General features: G+C 35.6%; 1 protein-coding gene across 2 annotated transcripts in view; it reads left to right on the top strand.

Moving 5' to 3' along the window:
* EPHA6 (EPH receptor A6) overlaps positions 1-20,571 on the top strand; it is a 955,335-nt gene that overhangs the window by 184,939 nt on the left and 749,825 nt on the right. Inside the window, exon 4 of one of the 2 annotated variants that reach the window (XM_010380442.2) lies at positions 5-122. The exons of the other annotated variant lie outside the window; for it this stretch is intronic. Within the exon in view, the coding sequence (XP_010378744.1) occupies positions 5-30 (26 nt within the window). The 3' untranslated portion in view covers positions 31-122. Of the gene's footprint in view, positions 1-4; positions 123-20,571 lie in introns of those variants that run through there. 2 annotated transcript variants of the gene reach the window in all.

Below are 20,571 nucleotides of genomic sequence, written 5' to 3' on the forward strand. Positions count from 1 at the left end.
ATAGGAGCCTCCAAAGGCCACTGCTTCTAGTTGGCCATCTTGGCCCCACCCCGAAACAGTAACTTTTGAAGAATAAAAGCAAAAGAGAAACATTACTAAAATGTTAAAGGATTACATTTACAGCCAAAATGTGTTTTGTTTGTGTGTGTGTGTGTGTGTTTTCATTAAGAAGGCATTGTGTTGGTATGAAATATGGGTTCTGGTCAATCAAAGGGAAATTCTAGATTATTTGTAATATCATGTAATAACTTAGAGCAGAAATTGGCAGACCATAGCCTGATTGCCAACCCCAACCCATTTTTGTAAATAAAGTGTTTTGGAATACAGCCAAATTCATTCATTTGCATATTGTCTGTGTCTGCTTTCAAGCTATAGTAGCAGGGTTGAGTAGCTGTGTCAGACACCATATGGCCTATAAAGCTTAAAATATTTACTATCTAGTCATTTACAGATAATATTTGCATACCTCTGTCCCATAGGCAAATTAATGCATATCTGGAAAATACAGTTATCAAACTTATTTTTTAGCCATATATTAGTGGGTAGCATTTTTGTAATTAAATGTAGAACCTCTACTGGAAATATTTTCCTCAAAAGGTAACCATCTTTTTATTCAGTCATTTATCTTTTTTTTAAAAAAAAAAAAAACTTATTTATTTTGAGGCAGAGTCTCGCTCTGCTGTCCAGGCTGGAGTGCAGTGGCGATCTCGGCTCACTGCGACCTCCACCTCCCGGGTTCAATCAATTCTCCTGCCTCAGCCTCTGAGTAGCTGGGACTACAGGCACGTGCCGCTAGGGTCAGTCATTTACCAAAGCATCTATGCTAAGTAATATACATTCAAAAGCATTCAATAGAGGATTTCATATTGTTTCGTCTTAGGAAAGAATTTGGTTTTTATTAAAATGCAGAAATATCTGAGAGAGGAGATTATGTTAGTAAAAACTGTAGGGATGTGTCTGTGGTACGTGTGTGTGTGTGTGTGTGTGTGTGTGTGTGTGTATTTTCATAAAGGAGTGTTAGGTGCTTGCTACTGACTTGTAACCAAAGTAAGGTTTGGCTGTATGCCACCTGAAAAGACAAACACATAAGAAGTAAGGTTTCATGGAAGAAAGCAGCTTTATTCAAGTGTTGACATCTTGGGAGACGGCCAGACTTAAGCCTCAAAAAGCCATCTTAAATTCTCAGGCTGCATAAGGGGATTTTCAGGGGGAAGGGTGCATGCAAACTGTACAGAAGTGTACATGGTGCAGGTCTGCTTGTTGTTTTCCACTGGCTAGTTTAAGTAACAGACTATCCAGAGGCCTGGTTGGCATCATCTCAGTAGGGATCAGGTTAGAGATTAACTGCACAACTGTTTCATCTTGAAAGGGAGAAAATTGAAACTGCTATCTCTACCTCATGTCTGGATTGTTGTAAGATTAGCCTTTGGACATTTCAAGCAAACAGGTAGTTAGAGATATGGGTATCAAGAAACAAACAAGGGAGGGATTATCTTTAGAGTAAGCTAGCAAACTGGCTATACTGGTTACATTAGGAGACATTTCTCAAGGACTCTTTAATACTAGTTAATTCTTTCATTTTGCATTTTGATTAATTGCAATGACAGACACTAAAAATGTATTTGTGATTTATTTAACTTCTATTTCATTTTCCACTTTTAGATTTAAGGGATACATGTACAGGTTTGTTTCATGGGTATATTATGTGAAACTAAGGTCTGTGATATAAATGATCCCATCACCCAGGTAGTGAGCATAGTACTCAATAGTTTTTCAACCCTTATCCCCAACCCCACTCCTTCCTCCAGTAGTCTTCAGTGTCTGTTGTTGCCATCTTTATATACATGAGTACCTAAGATTGAACTCCCACTTATAAATGAGGACATACTTACTTATAAGTATGGTTTTCTGTTTCTGCATTAATTTACTTGGAATACTTTGCTGACTTATCTATGTTGCAGCAAAGAACATTATTTCTTTCTGTTTTTTGTGGCTACATAGTATTCCATGATACATATATACCATATCTTCTTTATCTACTATACAGTTGGTGGGCACCTAGGTTGATTCAATGTGTTTGATACTGTGAATAATGCTGTGATGAACTTACAAGTGTCTGTCTTTTTGGTAGAGTGATTGATTAAAAAAAAAAAAAAAAAACCCAGTAATGGGATTGTTGAATCAAATGGTAGTTTTGTTTTGAGTTCTTTGAGAAACCTACAAACTGCTTTCCACAGTGGCTGAACCAATTTACATTCCCACAACAGTATGTAAGTTTTCCCATTTCTCTGCAGCCTCACCCAGCATCTGTTTTTGCTTTTTTTTTTTTGAGACAGGGTCTCATTCTGTCACCCAGGCTGTGGTGCATTGGCATGATCACAGCTCACAGTAACCTTGACATCCCCGACTCTGGGCTCAGATGAGCCTCTCATCTCAGCCTCCATGGTAACTGGAACTACAAGCGTGTGCCACCTGCCCAACTAATTATGTATATTCATACATAATTAGTTGTATATATATATAACTAAAAAAATATATATATATAATTTATATACACACACACACACACACACACACACACACACACACACACACATACTTTTTTTTTTTTAAAGAAACTGGGTTTTGTCGTGTTGCCCAGGCTTGTCTCAAACTCCTGGGCTTCAGCAATCTGCCCCTGTCGGCCTCTCAAATACTGGGATTACAGGCATGAGCCACCACACTGGACTTGTTGTTTTTTGCCTTTTTAATAATAGCCCTTCTGACTGATTTCAAATGGTATCTCGTTATTATTTTGATTTTCATGTATCTCATGATTAGTGATGTGGAACATTTTTCGTATGTTTGTTGGCTACTTATATGTCTTTTGAGAAGTATCTGTTAGTGTATTTGCCCACTTTATTTATTTATACTTGTTGAATTGTTTTAGTTCTTTACAGATTCTGAATATTGGACCTTTTTTCAGATACATAGTTTGCAAATATACTCTCCCATTCCGTAGGTTGTTTGCCCTATTGATAATTTCTTTTTGCTGTCTAGAAGCTCTTTAGTTTAATTAGGCCTCACTTGTCAATTTTTGTTTTTGTTGCAATTGCTTTTGAGGACTTAGTCATAAATTCTTTCTCAAGCCCAGTATTCAGAATGGTATTTCTTAGGTTTTCTTCTAGAATTGTTGTAGTTTGAGGTCTTATATAAATGCATTTGTTGAAAAAAGTGTGAGTTAGTGGTTTATATTCTTTGTGTAAAAGTATACACAGCATCAAATTATAAATAAAATTTAAATTATATTTTACTTAGAAATGATAAAAAAGGATTTTCTGTGAACCATAGACTAAATTTCCAGTAGGTTCTCATTTTTTCTCCCTATATCTATATTATATTGTACTTTTAACAATCCTAGATATCTGTTTATTAAGATGTGATGGAGGTATAATATTTACTGTGTACCTACTATATCCTGAGAAACCATGAATTGCCATTAATTATCACAGCCTCTGTCAAACAATACACAAGTCCTTGGAACACAGTATTATTTATAATTGTGCCATTGCTTATATGAAGGGATGTACACTCACATGGAGGCCATAAGTGTATATATACTTTGTATACTTAGCTTGTTATGAAATATGTTTAAAATGGATGTTCTTTGAAATTTTCCCAAAATTGATAATCTTGAGTAAGAGTTTTTTAATGAAGATATTTCTAAAATAAGGGATGTATCTTACCTGCTTAAGGTATAAATAAGAACCTTTGGTTTCAACCAAAATAATAGTTATATTCAAATTATGAAGCATGTTTATGCATAGGAGTTTTATGTTTTTGTTTTTGGTATGGGTCTTCAGTAATGCCTCCTGCAAACTCATCATTATTGTATATTGTCATTACCTTATTTTTGTACTTCTCTCTCTCTCTGCCCTCTCCACCACCCAATCTGTCTTATTTTTGCCCTTTAAAGAACTTAATTTATGCTGAATGGTTAATATTTTATCATTATGTTTATTAACATTTGAACTTTCTTATACAGTATACTTGATTAAACTTTCCTGTAAAATGTCACTGTATTTTCCCATTTTATACCCCTTGTCTTTTAAGATAAACAGAGAGATAAAAAGATAGATATTCATCACATTCATTCTAGTTCATCAAAAGTACTAATTTGGAAAAATTATTTACCATTACATATTTAAATGATTTTTCAGAATTTTACTGTGGGCATTATTATCTGCTTCTTGAGGAGTATCAGTCTACTTCATGCTCTTCACTATTCGAATGGGGTCTTGTTCTCCAAGCAGAAGAGCTCCTTCATTCCTTCATTCATCCCTCTCTCCCTCCCTTCATATCTCCCTCGAAGGCCTCCCTTCTCCCCGCGAAAAGAAGTCCCTCCCTCCCGCCTTTCCCCTTCCTCCCTCCTCCTCCCTCCTTTGGGCTCGACCATTCATTTCCTCTCCCTCCTTCCCTCCCTCCCTTCCTCCTACCTCTCTCCCTCCCTCCCTTCCTTCATTTCTCCCTTTTTCTTCTCTCCCTTCACCTACTTCCTTCCCTCCCTTCACCTCCTCCCTTCCCTCCCTCCATCCTTCCTTCTCCCTTCCCTTCCCTTCCCTTCCCTTCCCTTCCCTTCCCTTCTTTCCCCTCCCCTCCCCTCCCCTCCCCTCCCCTCCCCTCCACTTCCCTTTCCCCTTCCCCTTCCCCTTCCCCCTTCCCCTTTCCCCTTCCCCTTCCCCTCCCCTTTTCCCTTTCTGTTATGGTATAAATATGCAAAATTTGTTTGGAGGAAATGGAGAAAATTATTGCTTAATACATCTCTTCTTCCATTAAAGTTCTTTCTGTATATGTATACTTGGCATTCTTAGGAAAGGACTGTGATGTTGAAACATAAATTAGCAGTGCTTGCAGAATTTAATGATCTGCCTGTGAATGCAAAATATATCATGTAATAGTTCTGTACCTACTAATGAAACATTGAAGAGTTCAGCATTGCACGTGGAATGTTTCTTTAAATGAGTATTACTTCAAAGGGATGATGATCAAAGTATTTAAGAATTCCTAAAGGATCAGAAATTCTTTTTTGAGATAATTTTCCTTAACCTAATAATGCATGTTTATTTATTTGCTCTCTGACGGCCATGGAGTAGTGGTATTTTATGAAAAAAAGTCTTAATTTTGCTGTGACAGCCTCTTTTCCCAGAAGATTAGCATATCAAGGTTTGTCTTCTATATATATGTAAGCTAGATAAAAGTGTTAATTCTAATTGAAATGGTTCCTTTAGTAAATTTAATGAACGCTCCACAGACAAGTAGATTAAACTGAAAATTATTTGACACAAGTTTTATCATTGCGGAAGAAAATAATCACCAAAATCATTGTCTCCTCTTGATCAAATTTAACTCGCTTGTCATAGAAAATTGTAAATTGAAGTTAGGAGTAAAGGCCTGTGTGGAAAAAGAAGTAATATTATACAATAAAGTATTGTAGAAGAAAATCCTACTAGTTTATGAAACTTTATACTGAAAGAAAAAGCAAGGAAAATAGATGTTCAATTGGTAAAATCAGTATAACGTAACAACTTAAAATGATTTTGTCCAGCTCTGTCATTAAGTAGGGCCTGTAAGCAGTTTCTGGGGTAAAAGGGCCTTTACCCCAGAAACATACGTGTGTGTGTTTTCTTTTCCAGAATGATCCAGTAGTGTTTGGGCTACAGCCAGTTTCATTTCTTAATACAGGAAAATTATGAGGCTGTATCCAGACTGTCTTTTCAATGTCAAACTAAATATGCTTTTAGAATAAAAGAATAAATGTTGTTAGGGAAAAAACCCATTAAAACTACTCCCATCTCCAATTTTAGTGTTAAAAAGAATATATATACATGATTAATTAAAATAAATTATGTTTGGGAAAGGCTGTGAGCTCACAATGATAATCAAAAGGGACACATTAAAATACAAATACAACAGAATGGAAGGGGATCAGGAGAGGAGCGGACACTCCTGGTGAGGCCAGTGCTGGAGAGCATCGTTCCTCATCCAGAAGACGCAGTTCCCCACATACTTGACAAGGCTCCCAGCCTCTGAGACCATTATCAAGTTCACTGGGCTCACAGAAACAGATAATTTATTTAAAAATTAGACACAAAAACTTCACTACTAGCTGACGATCTCTGGGTAGTGACTTTTTTTAATTACAAGAAAACATTTAAGGAAAATCAGTGCTTTTACATTGCATTTCAGAATTGCTTAGGCTGCTTGTTTATTGCCTTTCCTTGTTTACTTGCACTATTTGGCTAACCTCTTCCATTGTTCATTCTTCCTGAAAAACAAAAACAAAACAAAACAAAAAATAACCAACAGCTTCATTAATCTTAAAATATAAAAAGAAAATCCCAAAGTGGCGAACGAAACATTGAAGATATGTGTCTTACTAAAGCCGCTTGCTATACGTGTTGGCTACGTTTTTTGGTTGAAACTTTGTATATTTAGATATTTATGTAGAAGTTAAATTCTACAAGCTTCTTGTAATGACTTTAAACAATTAATGTATCTTCCAACAATAAAATCAACACTTCTGATTTTGAATGAAAAAGATCTGGATTTTTGGCAATGATTCAAAGCTTTTTCTCTGAATTTCAAAATTTTCAACAGAATCTCCACTTTAAATTCCCCCCCACTCTGTTAGATTTAACTATAATAATGTGAATGTTCCAATTTCAGAGACAAAGTAAATTAGATATAAAAGTTCTAACAAGAAATAGTTTTTTACACTATAAAGTATTTATTTACTTTAAAATAAAATGAGTACAATTCAGTTAAAATCAAGAGACAAAATGTGACTTATTTATAATAGCTGTATTAAAGATGACATAAAATAAACTGTACTTTAAAGGGTGCAACTTGGTAAGTTTTAACATATGTCTAGAGCCATGAACCCATTGTCACAATGAAGACAATAAGCATATCTATCACTCCCAAATTTTTCGTTATGCACCTATGTAATTCCTCTCTCCTTTCCTTTACTACAGCCAATAACTATGGCTCTATACACTTGTCTCTTTATGTTGGTGAACATTTTCTAGAATTGTCAGAGGCATCTACAGTATCTCCACTCTTTTGCCTGTTCTTCAATTCAATATGATTATTTTGCCAATTATTCGTGTAACTGGATGTATCAGTAGTTCATTACTTTTAATGCTGAGTAGTAGAACATTGTTTGGATATACCACTAGTTGTTTTATCCATTAATTTGCTGATGGAAATTTTGGTAGTATCTTGTTTGTGGCTGTTACAAATAAATTTGTTAAGAACATTTATGGAGGGGCAGAGCAAGATGGCCCAATAGAAGCCTCCAATCATCCCACCACCACAAGGTCACCAATTTGACAACTATCTACCGAAAATTAGCACCTTCATAAGTACCAAAAATCAGGTGAGCATTCACAGTACCTAGACTTAATTTCATATCACTGAAAGAGGCACTGGAAGAAGGTAGGATTTAGTCTTGATTTACTGATGGCACACTTCTTCCATTCCCTGGAAGTGGCTGTGTGGTTCAGAGTGAGAATCTCTGTGTCTGGGAGAGGGACAGTGCAGCAACTGTGAGACATTGCACTGAACTCAGTAGTCCTTTGTAGTAGCAGAAAGCAAAACCAGGCTGAACACAGCTGATGTCAAACCCCAGAAGGAGTATTTAAATCAGCCTCAGACAGAAGGGAATTGTCCATCCCGGCAGTCAAAAAATTGAGTTCTGGCAAGTCTCACCACCACATGCTAAAGTGCTGGGGAGCCCTAAATAAATGGGAAAGGCAGTCTAGGTCCTAGTGACTGAAACTTCTAGGTGAATCTAGGGCTGAACTGGACTCACAGCCAGTGGACTTATGGGGCAAGTGACCTGCTCAGACAGCATTTAGGGTAGTGAAGGGAATGCTCATGCTGCTAGATGTATTGGGCTGTATTGTATGTTGTTTCTTTTCCCTTGCTGCCTTTAGGATCCTTTATCCTTGATCTTTGGGAGTTCAGTTATTAAATGCCTTTAGGTAGTCGTCTTTGGGTTAAATCTGCTTGGTGTTCTGTAACCTTATTGTATTTGGATATGGACATCTTTTTCTAGGTTGGGGATGTTCTTTGTTGTTATCCTTTTGAATAATCTTTCTTTTTATTATTATACTTTAAGTTCTAGGGTACATGTGCACAACGTGCAGGTTTGTTACATATGTATACATGTGCCATGTTGGTGTGCTGCACCCATTAACTCGTCAATTACATTAGGTATATCTCCTATGCCTATCTTTTTCTCTACCTGGTCTTTAAGACAAATAACTCTTAGATTTATTCTTCTGAGGCTATTTTCTAGATCCTGTAGGCATGCTTTACTGTTTTTTATTCTTTGTTTGTCTCCTCTGTGTATTTTCAAATAGCCTACCTTTAAGCTCACGGATCCCTCTTCTGCTTGATTAAGTCTGCTATTGAAAGACTGATGCATTCTTCATATGTCCATCACATTTTTTAGCTCCAAAATTTCTGCTTAATTCTTTTAAATTACTTCAATCTACTTGCTAAATTTACCTGATAGAATTCTGAATTTCTTGTCTATCTTTTTCTGTCTCCCATTTATTTTGGGGTCCTTATTTACATGCATTTTTACTGCTTTATGTTCTTCCAGAGTTGACTCATGCTCCGATCATTTTTCTTAGTATTGATACAAGACTTTTCTCATCTTCTGGGTGCTTCTTTCTGTGGCCTTGGATAATTTTCTCACATATATGTCCTAATCATCACTTGGTCAAGTATTTGAGGAGGCACTCTACAAATTCAGTTTTTTTCTTTTGCCATCACTCTCCTCTCTAGTAATCTATCTCCTGTGAACTCTTTCAGTTTACGGCTAGAGCTGTGACTCCAGCTATGTTTTCTCAACACAAAAAGACTGTCTGTCTCTACCTTGCTTCCCCCTCACTGTGTTGTACCCTGGACACTTTCTTTAGGCATAAGTTGGAGCAATATTGAGGTTGACTTCATTTTATTCCTTTCTCTTGGGGATTATATGTTTTTCTCCTTTTTTTAGTTGTTTCATCAGTACGTATATATATATATTCTCTGATATACCCCTGTGGCCAGAAGTCCTGATAGAACAAATTTAATTTATCAGCTTTTCAATAAACTAGAGAACATGTATATACACATAGTATATATGTATGTGTTATGTATATATAAAACATATGCATAATTATTATATTTTTGCTTTTCTTTGTAAGTTTCCGTCTATTATGATTAGTGTGTGATATTTGTATATAGGTGTCATCATTTCAATCATTGGTCCCAGTTTTTCATTTCTCCTTACATTCATGCTTTTTTCCATATAACGTTGAAGTTCTTTCCACTAAGGCACAAGTGCTTTTCCGGATTCCTTGACTTTGGCCTTAGCAATAAGGTTCGTTTGAGCCAATGGAATATGAGTCTAAGTTGCAGTATGCCAGTTCTGAGCCTATGCTTCAAGCCTATGCCTAGCTTGTTTTTGCTTGCTCTGTTATACCTCTATCAATACCACGAGGCTGTCCTAGTGTTTTCTGGTGCAGACTGAGCCCCAACTGCAGTGAATATCGAAGCTAGCCAAGATCCACAGACCGAAGCAGTTTCCTGCCATGTGCAGGCTAGATTAGATGACCTCAGGGAATCCCCAGAATAAATGATAGAGATGAAAACTATAGATATATGTTGATTCACTGACAATAAGATGAATAATACATGCAGAAATTTCATAGATCAGGTCATTGTAGCGAAATAATAGGATAACATGTCATGTAGCTCTGGACAAGTAAGAAAAATAGTATTTCTAGGGCAGTCCATTTTACAAAATACTGAAATGGACCTGCAGATTACCTAAGTCTGTTGGAGCATAGATGAAGAGTCAAGAAAATACAAGATGGAGAGACAGAGCTATAGCAATGCTAACAATAATAGAACACTAAGAATTGTAGTTTTATGGTCAGCAATAGGGGTCATAATGTGATAAATGCTATTATCCAGACTAGAGCACAGTCTCTGTGAGTTAATCAAAAAAGGTTTCATAGGAAGAAATTCCTACTGGTCCAGTACAGTAACTTCTCCTAGCCATTTGGATAAAAATTTACTTGCTAAAGGGGATCTCAAAATATAGACCCACCTTTAGATTTATTTTTTTAAATTGTTTTTGTATAATTTTCATATATTCCCCTTAAGAGTCTGTTCTTAACCCATTTATTATGCCTAGTGATCCATTATTGGAATGCTAAGCTTGTGGGAGTTACTTATATCCTACAGCTCAAAGTCATCGCTAGGGTTTAATTTAAAAAAAAAAGGCAACATCTGGCATAAATGGGTTAAATCATTGTTGATGAAGTGTTTTCTTCATTTTAATAAATTACAACTTATTTAAAACATTCAGCATAGATATCTAAATATTGTGGCTCCTATATTACTCTTAGAATGAAAAGACTTGCAGCCAGAGTGGCCAAACAGGTAAGTGACACTACTTTCTCATAATTCATCAACAAGTTTAAATATACTGCAAATCTGTTCCTTCCTCTTGATCACTACTAATTAATTTCATAGGCCAAACTTGGACTGTATAGCCTAACAGGTTCACATTTGTGCCCTAATTATTCATTTTCCAAGGAGCAGCTAGTCATTTCTTTTTCTTTTGCTTCATTTTATCTTTAAACTAATATCTAAACTCAGGGTCATGGCTCAGGATGACCTCTTCTCCTTCCAGGATCTAGCCCTTGCCTACCCCTACACCTTCATCTCCAACATTGGCCTCACTTCCTGTGACTACACTGTTACTCACATCACTCATTGTTTAGAACTCTCGAAATTTCTTCCTTTAGGGTCTTTGCATTTGTTGCTTCCTCTGTCTTAAGTATCTCCCCTTCTGTATGAGTCTTCTAGGGCTGCCCTAGCAGAATGCCACAAATTTACTTTTTCACATTTCTGGAGGTGGGAAGTCAAAGATCAGGGTTATGGCAGGGTTAGTTTCTGGTGAGGATGCTCTTCCTTACTTGCAGAAGGCCACATTCTCGCTGTGTCATCACATGGTTTTTCCTTTGTGCTCGTGCACTTGTCGTGTCTCTTCTTCTTATCAGGACAACAATCCTGTTGGTTTCAGGCCTGAGCCTTATAACCGTTTTCAATGTTAATAACCTTTATTAAAGCCCTGTCTCAAAATATATCACACTGGGGGTTAGAGTTTCAACCCGTGCATTTTGGAGATACAGTTTAGTGTGTATTACCTTGCCTTATCCCTTGCCACTCAGATCATCACACAGTCAGTGCCTTTTCATTACTAAGGTGTTATTTCTAATATCATTTCCTCAGAGTTCTCCCTCAACTATTGTTTAATCACAGTGTATTATAACTCTACAGGCATGCCTGACACTGTTTACTCATCACTGAAGTTACTATATATAACCAGAATTGTGCTTGGCACATATGATAAAGCATTGAGAAAACATTTGTTGAATAAGTTTTTTCTTCTAATACTGGTTTATGGGCATAACTATTTCTGAATGTGTCATTTCTCAAAGGTAGACACCTGAGCTTTATGATCCATGGTGTTATCCTAAAAAACAGAACACGATATTCTTATATTAAGTATACCACTGTATATAGCAATTGGTGTCTTGAGGAGTTACAAAATGTCATTATTTAAATAAGTTATCATATTTTTTTCCAGTAATCTCTCCAGCTATATTAAAATGAAACTTCTCCCCTTTTTCTCGCTAGGTAGCATCTTCCTTGACTATTTCTTGGACAGATGCTATAACCTTTCAGTTACTTGAGCTATTAGTTTATTTCATTATTCAATTTAAAATGCCAATCTCAAATTATACTCAAAGGTTTTTCTACATTTCCCATCTGTGATGACAGCTCTTATAGCTTTAAGAGTACTAGGTTGTGGGTGGGCTTCAAGACATCTCTTTTCACTCCCACTTCTAGATGCCAGCTCCATCTGTGATGTGACAAGAGCGGGTAAATATCTTCTTACTTGACTCAATCAGATTGCCGTCTTTTTTCCTTGGTTGTTGTTTCTTCTCAGGCTGACACTTACTCCAGATGTCCTCTGCATGGTTGGGCTCCTAATACCTGTACTTCTGAATGGTCTCCATGTACTTTCTTTTGAGAATTACCTAAGAGGTTTCCACTTCTTGGGTCACTGAAGAAGCTGATCAAGATTCAAATCCACTTATTTAATCACTTTATTCTTCATTAAAATCCAACAAAGGCTGATCCTAGCATACCTTTTCTTTGTTTTCTGCCTGAATGAGTATTAGCAGGCCACCTTGAGCACAGCAGCATTATTTGCATCCATGATGTCTAAGAGTACTTCATATCCTTGCTTTGTCAAATAGGAGAAGAAGTTACTTATCAGAGTTCCTTATCTTAGCACCTCCATCTCTCTGTTGGTCATTGCTTTCATGCCTGGGCAGCAATAAAGTATCTGTGGATCCAGTGCCTCACTAACTGTTTAGAAGAGAGAAGGCCGGGCGCGGTGGCTCAAGCCTGTAATCCCAGCACTTTGGGAGGCCGAGACGGGCGGATCACGAGGTCAGGAGATCGAGACCATCCTGGCTAACACGGTGAAACCCCGTCTCTACTAAAAAAAATACAAAAATCTAGCCGGGCGAGGTGGCGGGCACCTGTAGTCCCAGCTACTCGGGAGGCTGAGGCAGGAGAATGGCGGGAACCCGGGAGGCGGAGCTTGCAGTGAGCTGAGATCCGGCCACTGCACTCCAGCCTGGGCGACAGAGCGAGACTCCGTCTCAAAAAAAAAAAAAAAAAAAAAAAAAAAGAAGAGAGAATAGATTTGATTTAATAAATGAAGGGTACATTTCAGGCAAGCCCAAATTTATGAGGGATTCTTTTGACCAAACCTCACTTCAGATTACTCCAAAGGCCATTCTCTCTCATTGCTCAATTTACTGTGTTGCCTGGGGCCATTGAAACTGTCAAATCCTGGTAAAATAGTCCTTAAGTTAAGTGGCCCCAGTTGTTAAACTTTGGCAATTAGGAGTTTAGATTTCTAGAAATAATTAAATTCAACTTGGACTTTTATTAAAATTGCTAGGCTATGGGAAAATTCCCATTCGACATTCAGTTTCATCACATTTTGTGGCCTAATAAGCAATATGGTAAATATCTCAACTAAAATGGAGATTTTATATGAAAACAAGTTTTACCTTTTCTCTTTTCTCTTTTTATTTTACTGGTAGTTGGTCATTCATAGTCTCAAGTGTTGTGAGATTAAATTGTGTTGTAAGAGTGAAGTGTTTTATACTTTTCACAGTGTTTTATTTTCTAATTATTTTGAATATGTAAAAATGTTTTTATATGAAATAATTTAAAGTGTTTTAATTTACATTGTAATTTTGTTTTGTCTTTTTTTTTTTTTTTTTTTTTTTTTGAGATGGAGTCTCACTCTGTCGCCCAGGCTGGAGTGCAGTGGCGCGATCTTGGCTCACTGAAAGCTCCGCCTCCTGGTTTCAAGCATTTCTCCTGCCTCAGCCTCCTGGTTAGCTAGGACTACAGGTGCATGCCACCATGCCTGTAGAGACAGGGTTTCACCGAGTTAGCTAGGATGGTCTCGATCTCCTGACCTTGTGATCCGCCTGCCTTGGCCTCCCAAAGTACTGGGATTACAGGCGTGAGCCACCGCTCTTGGCCCTTTGTTTTGTCTTTACATCTTTTTTTCAAATTTGAAATTATTTCTCATGAGAGATTGTCCCTAACCAGAATATTATTTCAATTTCAAATACTTTATTCTTATTCATTTTTATCTTTATAATTTGTCTTCTAAACTTTTTTCATGCTCTTATTTTGCTACTATATATATTTACTTAGTGATATGTTAGATATAATATTAGCAAACAAGACTAATATCTATTATCAGGGAAAATACCTTTTCAACTTTATAGTGTATGACCTTTAGAAGTAAAATGTTAGCTTTTTTTTTTTTTTTTTTTTTTTTTTTACTGTTTTACAATGTTTCTTTTAAAACTATTTCCGATTTATATTCATTTAGATTAAAATCCTCCAATAAGGAAATAACTCATTTTCTCTGCTGAAGAGTTATAAAATTCAATTATACATAAAGGCAAATATCACCCTGAGTAAAGAATCATCCGAAAGATTAGCGGAATGAATCTGCTGCAACATTTACACTTCATACTCTGAAACTGATTTTTATGCATTTTAATGGAAGCAATATTTTGCATTTAAGTACATTACATAGGAAAGTAAAATGTCAAGGCCTATTCCTCAAGAGTTCACAATCTCCGTTTCTGTTTCTGTATTTTTTTCTCCTTTTACTTAGAGGAATTGTTATGAGATGATCTGGTGGTCAGTTCATTTCTCATTCTTTTAGAACAATAACTTGCACATTAAAGTCCTATAAAAGTAAATATACCCTATGTTCTCATCTGCTGTTCTTACTCTATTGAGACCTAGTATAAGAGTAGAGCGTAAATGGAATATAGTCTTACTTCTCAACTATATCTTTTTTTTAAACGGCAAAATACATAAATATTTCTCATATGTTTAAATTTTTACTTTTATTTGAAACCAATAATGCCCAAATAATACACTGATCTCAGTCATGGGAAGAGGTGGTAAGGTATTAATATGTCTTTATTGTAGCTTGCTGTGATTTCATATAAAGAACGTGCTATTTTATGACTCTCACTAGTGTAATGAATAAGTAAATTTTTAGCTTTATAATTAATGCACATACCTGACATTTTATATCTAATTGATCTGAAAGAAATTCTAAAGAGAGTTAAACACTTTAGATTCCCAAACATGAAGAATTTGAATAAAGCATGAAAGGAACCAGAGATATTTGTTGTTTACTTTATTCTTCAAGCAGCTAAAACTTAGAATCTAAAGCACAGAAGAAAATTTCCCAATTTTCAAAATCACGAAATCAAGAATCATGTTTACATGTTTTATTTAACTCACATTTTCTATGAGCCAAATGTTGTATTTAAAGATATTGCATTGAACATATTGGTCACAGTTTCTTCCTGCAAAGAGTTAACATTTGCAAAGCTGTTCTCTTATTACTTCCTGCATATTTTTTTCTTCCCTTTTCAGTGTTAGATTATTTTAAGTGACTCTTGATTCTTATTTTATTATTTGAAAAAATATGGGAAAACAAAACAAAAACAAACTACCATTTAGTGACAAACTATCTGGTTTCCCAAATCCTGAAAAATTAAAATAGCTTTTGTATCATAATAAACCCATGTAAGAAGTTAGTTATGACTTAATTGGAAATGCTGCCTCTGTATATGTAATTTAAAGAGGGGGCAATGTAATTTATTGATGGGGCATGCAGGCTCTGGATTTCAGATTGACTGAGTTCTAAGCTCAGTTTTGCCACTCGCAGAGCAAGCTGTTCAACCACTACAATATAGGAGAGAAAGCAATACTATGTCATAAGATTTTTGTGATGATTAAATGAGATAATGTGCATAGAGGATTTAGTATAGCACCTCTCACTTTGTAAGCACTCACCATTATGATGCAATATTTCAAAATTTTTTTAATAAAAAGTAATTTTAAACTATTAGGGAAGAGAAAGGAAGAGAAAGGGAGAGAGAGAGAATGAGTAGGATTAATGAAAGAGCTGATTTTAAAAAGTCTCTGATATTAGTACTTTGGGTAGAAAAATTTTATGTTAGTCTTTTTCCAGATGCATAGTTAGTAAAATTTTCTCCCATTCTGTAGGTTGTCTGTTCATTCTGTTAACAGTTTCTTTTTTTGTGCAGAACCCCTTTAAATTAATTATATCTCAATTTTTGCTTTTGTTGCAATTGCTTTCAGTGTCTTCATGAAATCTTTGCCCGTGCCTATGTCCTGAATGGTATTTATGGTTTGGGGTTTTACATTTAAGGCTTGTTTTTTTTTTTTTTTTTTTTTTTTTTTTTTAGGAGTCTCGCTCTTTCACCAGGCTGGAGTGCAGTGCCATATCTCTGCTCACTGTAACACTGTAACCTCCGCCTCCCGGGTTCAAGGAATTTTTCTGCCTCAGCCTCCAGAGTAGCTGGGACTACAGGTGTGCACCACCACATCCAGCTAATCTTTGTATTTTTAGTAGAGACGGGGTTTCACCATGTTGGCCAGAATGATCTCGATCTCCCTGACCTTGTGATCCGCCCGTCTCAGCCTCCCAAAGTACTGGGATTACAGGTCTGAGCTGCCGCACCTGGCCTGCTTTTAAGTCTTTAATCCATCTTGAGTTAATTTTTGTATGTGGTGTAAGGTAGGGGTCAAGTTTCAATCTTCTGCCTATGGCTAGCCAGTTCTCTCAGCACCATTTATTGAATAGGAAATCCTTGCCTTGTTGCTTTTCTTGTTTTTATCAAGTTTGTTGAAGTTCAGATAGTTGTAAGTGTGTGGTTTTATGAATGAGTTCTCTATTTTGTCCCATTGATCTATGCGTCTGTTTTGTTTCTGTTTTTGTTTTTTGTTTCTGTTTTTTTTTTTTTTTTTTTTTTTTTTTTTACCAGTACCATGCTGTTTTGGTTACTGGAGCACTGTAGTATAGTTTGAAGTAGGCTAGTGTGATGCCCCCAGCTTTGTTCTTTTTGCTTCGGATTGCCTTGGCCAATCAGGCTCTTTTTTTGGTTCCATATGAATTTTAGAATCATTTTTTCTAGTTCTGTGAAGAATGTTAATGATAGTTTAATGGGAATACCATTGAATCTATAAATTGCTTTGGGCAATATTGCCATTTTATCAATTGATTCTTCCTGTCCATGAGCATTGAATGTTTGTGTCATGTCTGATTTCTTTGAGCAGTGGTTTGTAGTTCTCCTTGTAGAGATCTTTCACCTCCCTACTTAGCTGTATTCCTAAGTATTTTCGTCTTTTTTGTGTGTGGCAGTTGTAAGTGGCAAATGTCTGTGACTTGGCTGTAAGTCTAATATCCAGCATCTGTAAAGAACTGAAAGAAATTTACAAGAAAACAACCCCATAAAAAAGTAGGCAAAGGACATGAATAGACACTTTTCAAAAGAAGACATACATGTGGCCAATACTCACATGAAAAAAAAAATCAACGTTACCAGTAATTAGAGAAATGCAAATCAAAACTACAAGGAGATACCACCTAACACCAGTCAGAATGGCTACTATTAAAAAGTCGAAAATAACAGGTGCTAGCAAGGTTGTGGAGAAAAAGGAAATCTTATACACTGCTGGTGAGAGTGTAAATTAGTTCAACCATTGTGGAAGACAGTGTGGTGATTCTTCAAAGACCTAAAGACAGAAATACCATTCAAATCAGTAATCCCATTACTGGCTGTATACGCAAAGGAATGTAAATCATTCTATTATAAAGTCACATGAATGTGTATGTTCATTGCAGCACTGTTCACAATAGCAAAGACATGGAATCAATCTAAATGCCCGTCAGTGATACACTGGATAAAGAAAACGTGGTACATGTACACCACGGAATACTAAGTAGCCATAAAAAGGAATGCAGTTATGGTCTTTGCAAGGATTTGGATGGAGCTGGAAGCCATTATCCTTAGCAAACTAACACAGGAACAGAAAACTAAATACCACATGTTCCTACTTGTAAGTGAGAGCTAAATTTTGAGAACACATAGACACATACAGGGGAAGAATACACTCTGGGGCCTGTCAGAGGATGGAGGGTTAGAGGAGGGAGAGGATCAGGAAACACAAGTAATGGGTACTAGGCTTAATACCTGGGTGATGAAATAATCTGTACAACAAACCCCCATGACATAAGTTTACCTTTGTAATAAAACTGCAGCTGTAACCCTAAAATTAAGATGTTAAAAAAGAGTAGCTACTGGAAGATAAACCACTTTCGAGGAAAAAAATACTTCCAAGGGAAAAAAGGAAACAAAATCTACTTTTTCCGATAGAAAGTGTTGATTCTTCTTGAAGAATACTAGTCTCAGTAGAATTTTAGCTGTTTTTAGTCTGCCAAGAATTGGCATGAATAAACATTAACAGGTTAATGAAGTCTCTGTCTGAAAATAAGTGAATCCAGTTGCTTGTTTAATTTGTTTAATGTCCCGAACTCAAACTTCTAATGCTTTATAATGGTCTCAGTTCCTTTTATAACTGTGAGGAAATAGTTCTTTCCCAGAGGCATACTGCCTTTAAAAAAAAAAAAAAAAAGTCTATTTTTATTAACATCCCTTTGTGGCCGTAACTACTATTAGGTGGTTGGAGTCAATTATCTTACTGATGACCTGTTTCTGTTTCTAATAGCTTTTAATCAAGAATGATATGCAATCGGGACACAAATTTTCTTCTTTCAGACTTACTCTTAATTCCCATATCCTGGTCCCCAAGGTGGGATTGTGTCTAGAATTCCCTTTAAAACTGTCAGTGGCCAAATTTTCTTTTGTTACTGTCTGGCATTTTAAACAACTTTGGCATCATTTAAGAATTTTGATGTTTTATTTTGAAATTCCACAAGTGGAAAATAAAAGCATATGGAGGGTAGGATTAACAATACTTGATTGGACCACCTAGAAGTGACTGAAGAAACTGGTTTTGTTTATATAGAGAGGAGAAACCCAAAGACTGATTTAGTAACTAGCTATATAGAGGGCAGAACTAAATTGCTGCTTTAATTTCCCTGGTGATTTTGCAGAATTTATTTAACCACTTTAAATAACAGTTTCCCCATTTGCAAGATGAAGATAATATTTCTGCTTTACGACTGTTTGGGGAGGATTAAGTGAGACAATATAGATTAAATATTGAATATAGTGAACTGGTAATAATAGGAACTCAATAAAAGTGTCTTCCTTTCTTTCGTCTTCTTTAATAGGTGGTATGATCACTATGGGTATCAAAATGGGAAGTTATAGTTGTGATTACTTAAAACATTCAGAAACATTATCTGCTATGGTGGTTAGCTGTGGAATATCCTTTCTCTTTCTCTTTCCAAGGAAGAAAATGCAAAATTGATTTTTGAGGAACAAGTACAATGATCTTCACAATCAAAGATTATTTCTAAAAGAGTTTAAAAAGTAATGGTGATGATTTTCCAGTTTATTAAAGCTGGAAAATCATTATTCACGTGCTATTTATAGACATTTGATTTTAAGATCCTAAAAAAGATGCTATAATTAAAAATGGTATAAGTGAAATATGATTTCTTATTAATGCAACTCATTAAAAAATATTTATATTAAGGATGATAGTAAAATATAAACATTACGTCATTTGATAATTTTTGTTTAATTCTTGATCTGTTAAATGTTTTTAAGTCTAAACAAACCTTTTTCTTAAAGATGAACATTCAGGCCAGGCGCGGTGGCTCAAGCCTGTAATCCCAGCACTTTGGGAGGCCGAGACGGACGGATCACGAGGTCGGGAGATCAAGACCATCCTGGCTAACACGGTGAAATCCCGTCTCTACTAAAAAAAAAAAATACAAAAAACTAGCCGGGCGAAGTGGCGGGCGCCTGTAGTCCCAGCTACTCAGGAGGCTGAGGCAGGAGAATGGTGTAAACCCAGGAGGCGGAGCTTGCAGTGAGCTGAGATCTGGCCACTGCACTCCAGCTGGGCGACAGAGCGAGACTCCGTCTCAAAAAAAAAAAAAAAAAAGATGAACATTCACCTCAGAGTTAATATATGTCTTCCTTTTTCTATTAATCATTGGATATAATAGCTTCAAACATCTGTAAACAAGAAGTAAATGAAATATTGGAATTTCATAAAATAAAAACAAGTTAGAATGTCGATTTAAGTATATAAAAATTGGAATTAACGTTAACACTTGCAAAATAACAAAATTCTAATATGCATGGAATAGCCTACTCTACATTTTGTTTAAATCTAGACACAAAAGTTAGTAAATATTATTTTCTTTGTTAAAATATTGTTATCTAGATATAAACAGTAATTTGGTAAAAATTATTTTCTAAATTCCATTTTTATTACAGCTTCCAGTAAGATTGTTATAAAAGTAAAAATTATTATATAATTACATATAAATTACATAAAATTTTTAAAAGTTTAAATCCCCCATGATGTTTTTAATAAATTTATTTTAATAAAGACCATTTTTAAATTTATTTGAAGATAAATGAGGAAAAGGCCTAAAATAATTTATGTAAGATAAATACTAATTCTCCATAAGAATTATGCTGAAAGACAAAAGCTAGAAAAAAAGTACATACTGAAGCACAAAATAATACATACTGAATGATACATAAATATTTAGAAAATGTAAGCTATTCTATTCTGAGAAAGCAGACCAGTAGTCAACTGGAGCAGAGTATATAGGGATGGATGATTTGCAAAGAGGCAAAGAAATTCATGGGGGTGATAGTAATATTTTGTAACTCTGTTATCCTGGTGGTTTCATCAAAATTTATTAAACTGTGCATTCATCAAATTGGCTGCATTTTGCAGCAATCATATCTCATCAAAGTTTATTTAAAGAACAAGAACAATAGTTTCACCTTTTTAGTTTTGAAGTAAATAGAGAAAATATGAAGGCACTGTTTTTATTAACCAATGGATTAAAAAATACAATGAAAACAAACCAAA

Source organism: Rhinopithecus roxellana, chromosome 1, assembly GCF_007565055.1.
Source record: "Rhinopithecus roxellana isolate Shanxi Qingling chromosome 1, ASM756505v1, whole genome shotgun sequence".
In the NCBI taxonomy this organism is placed as follows: Eukaryota; Metazoa; Chordata; class Mammalia; order Primates; family Cercopithecidae; genus Rhinopithecus; species Rhinopithecus roxellana.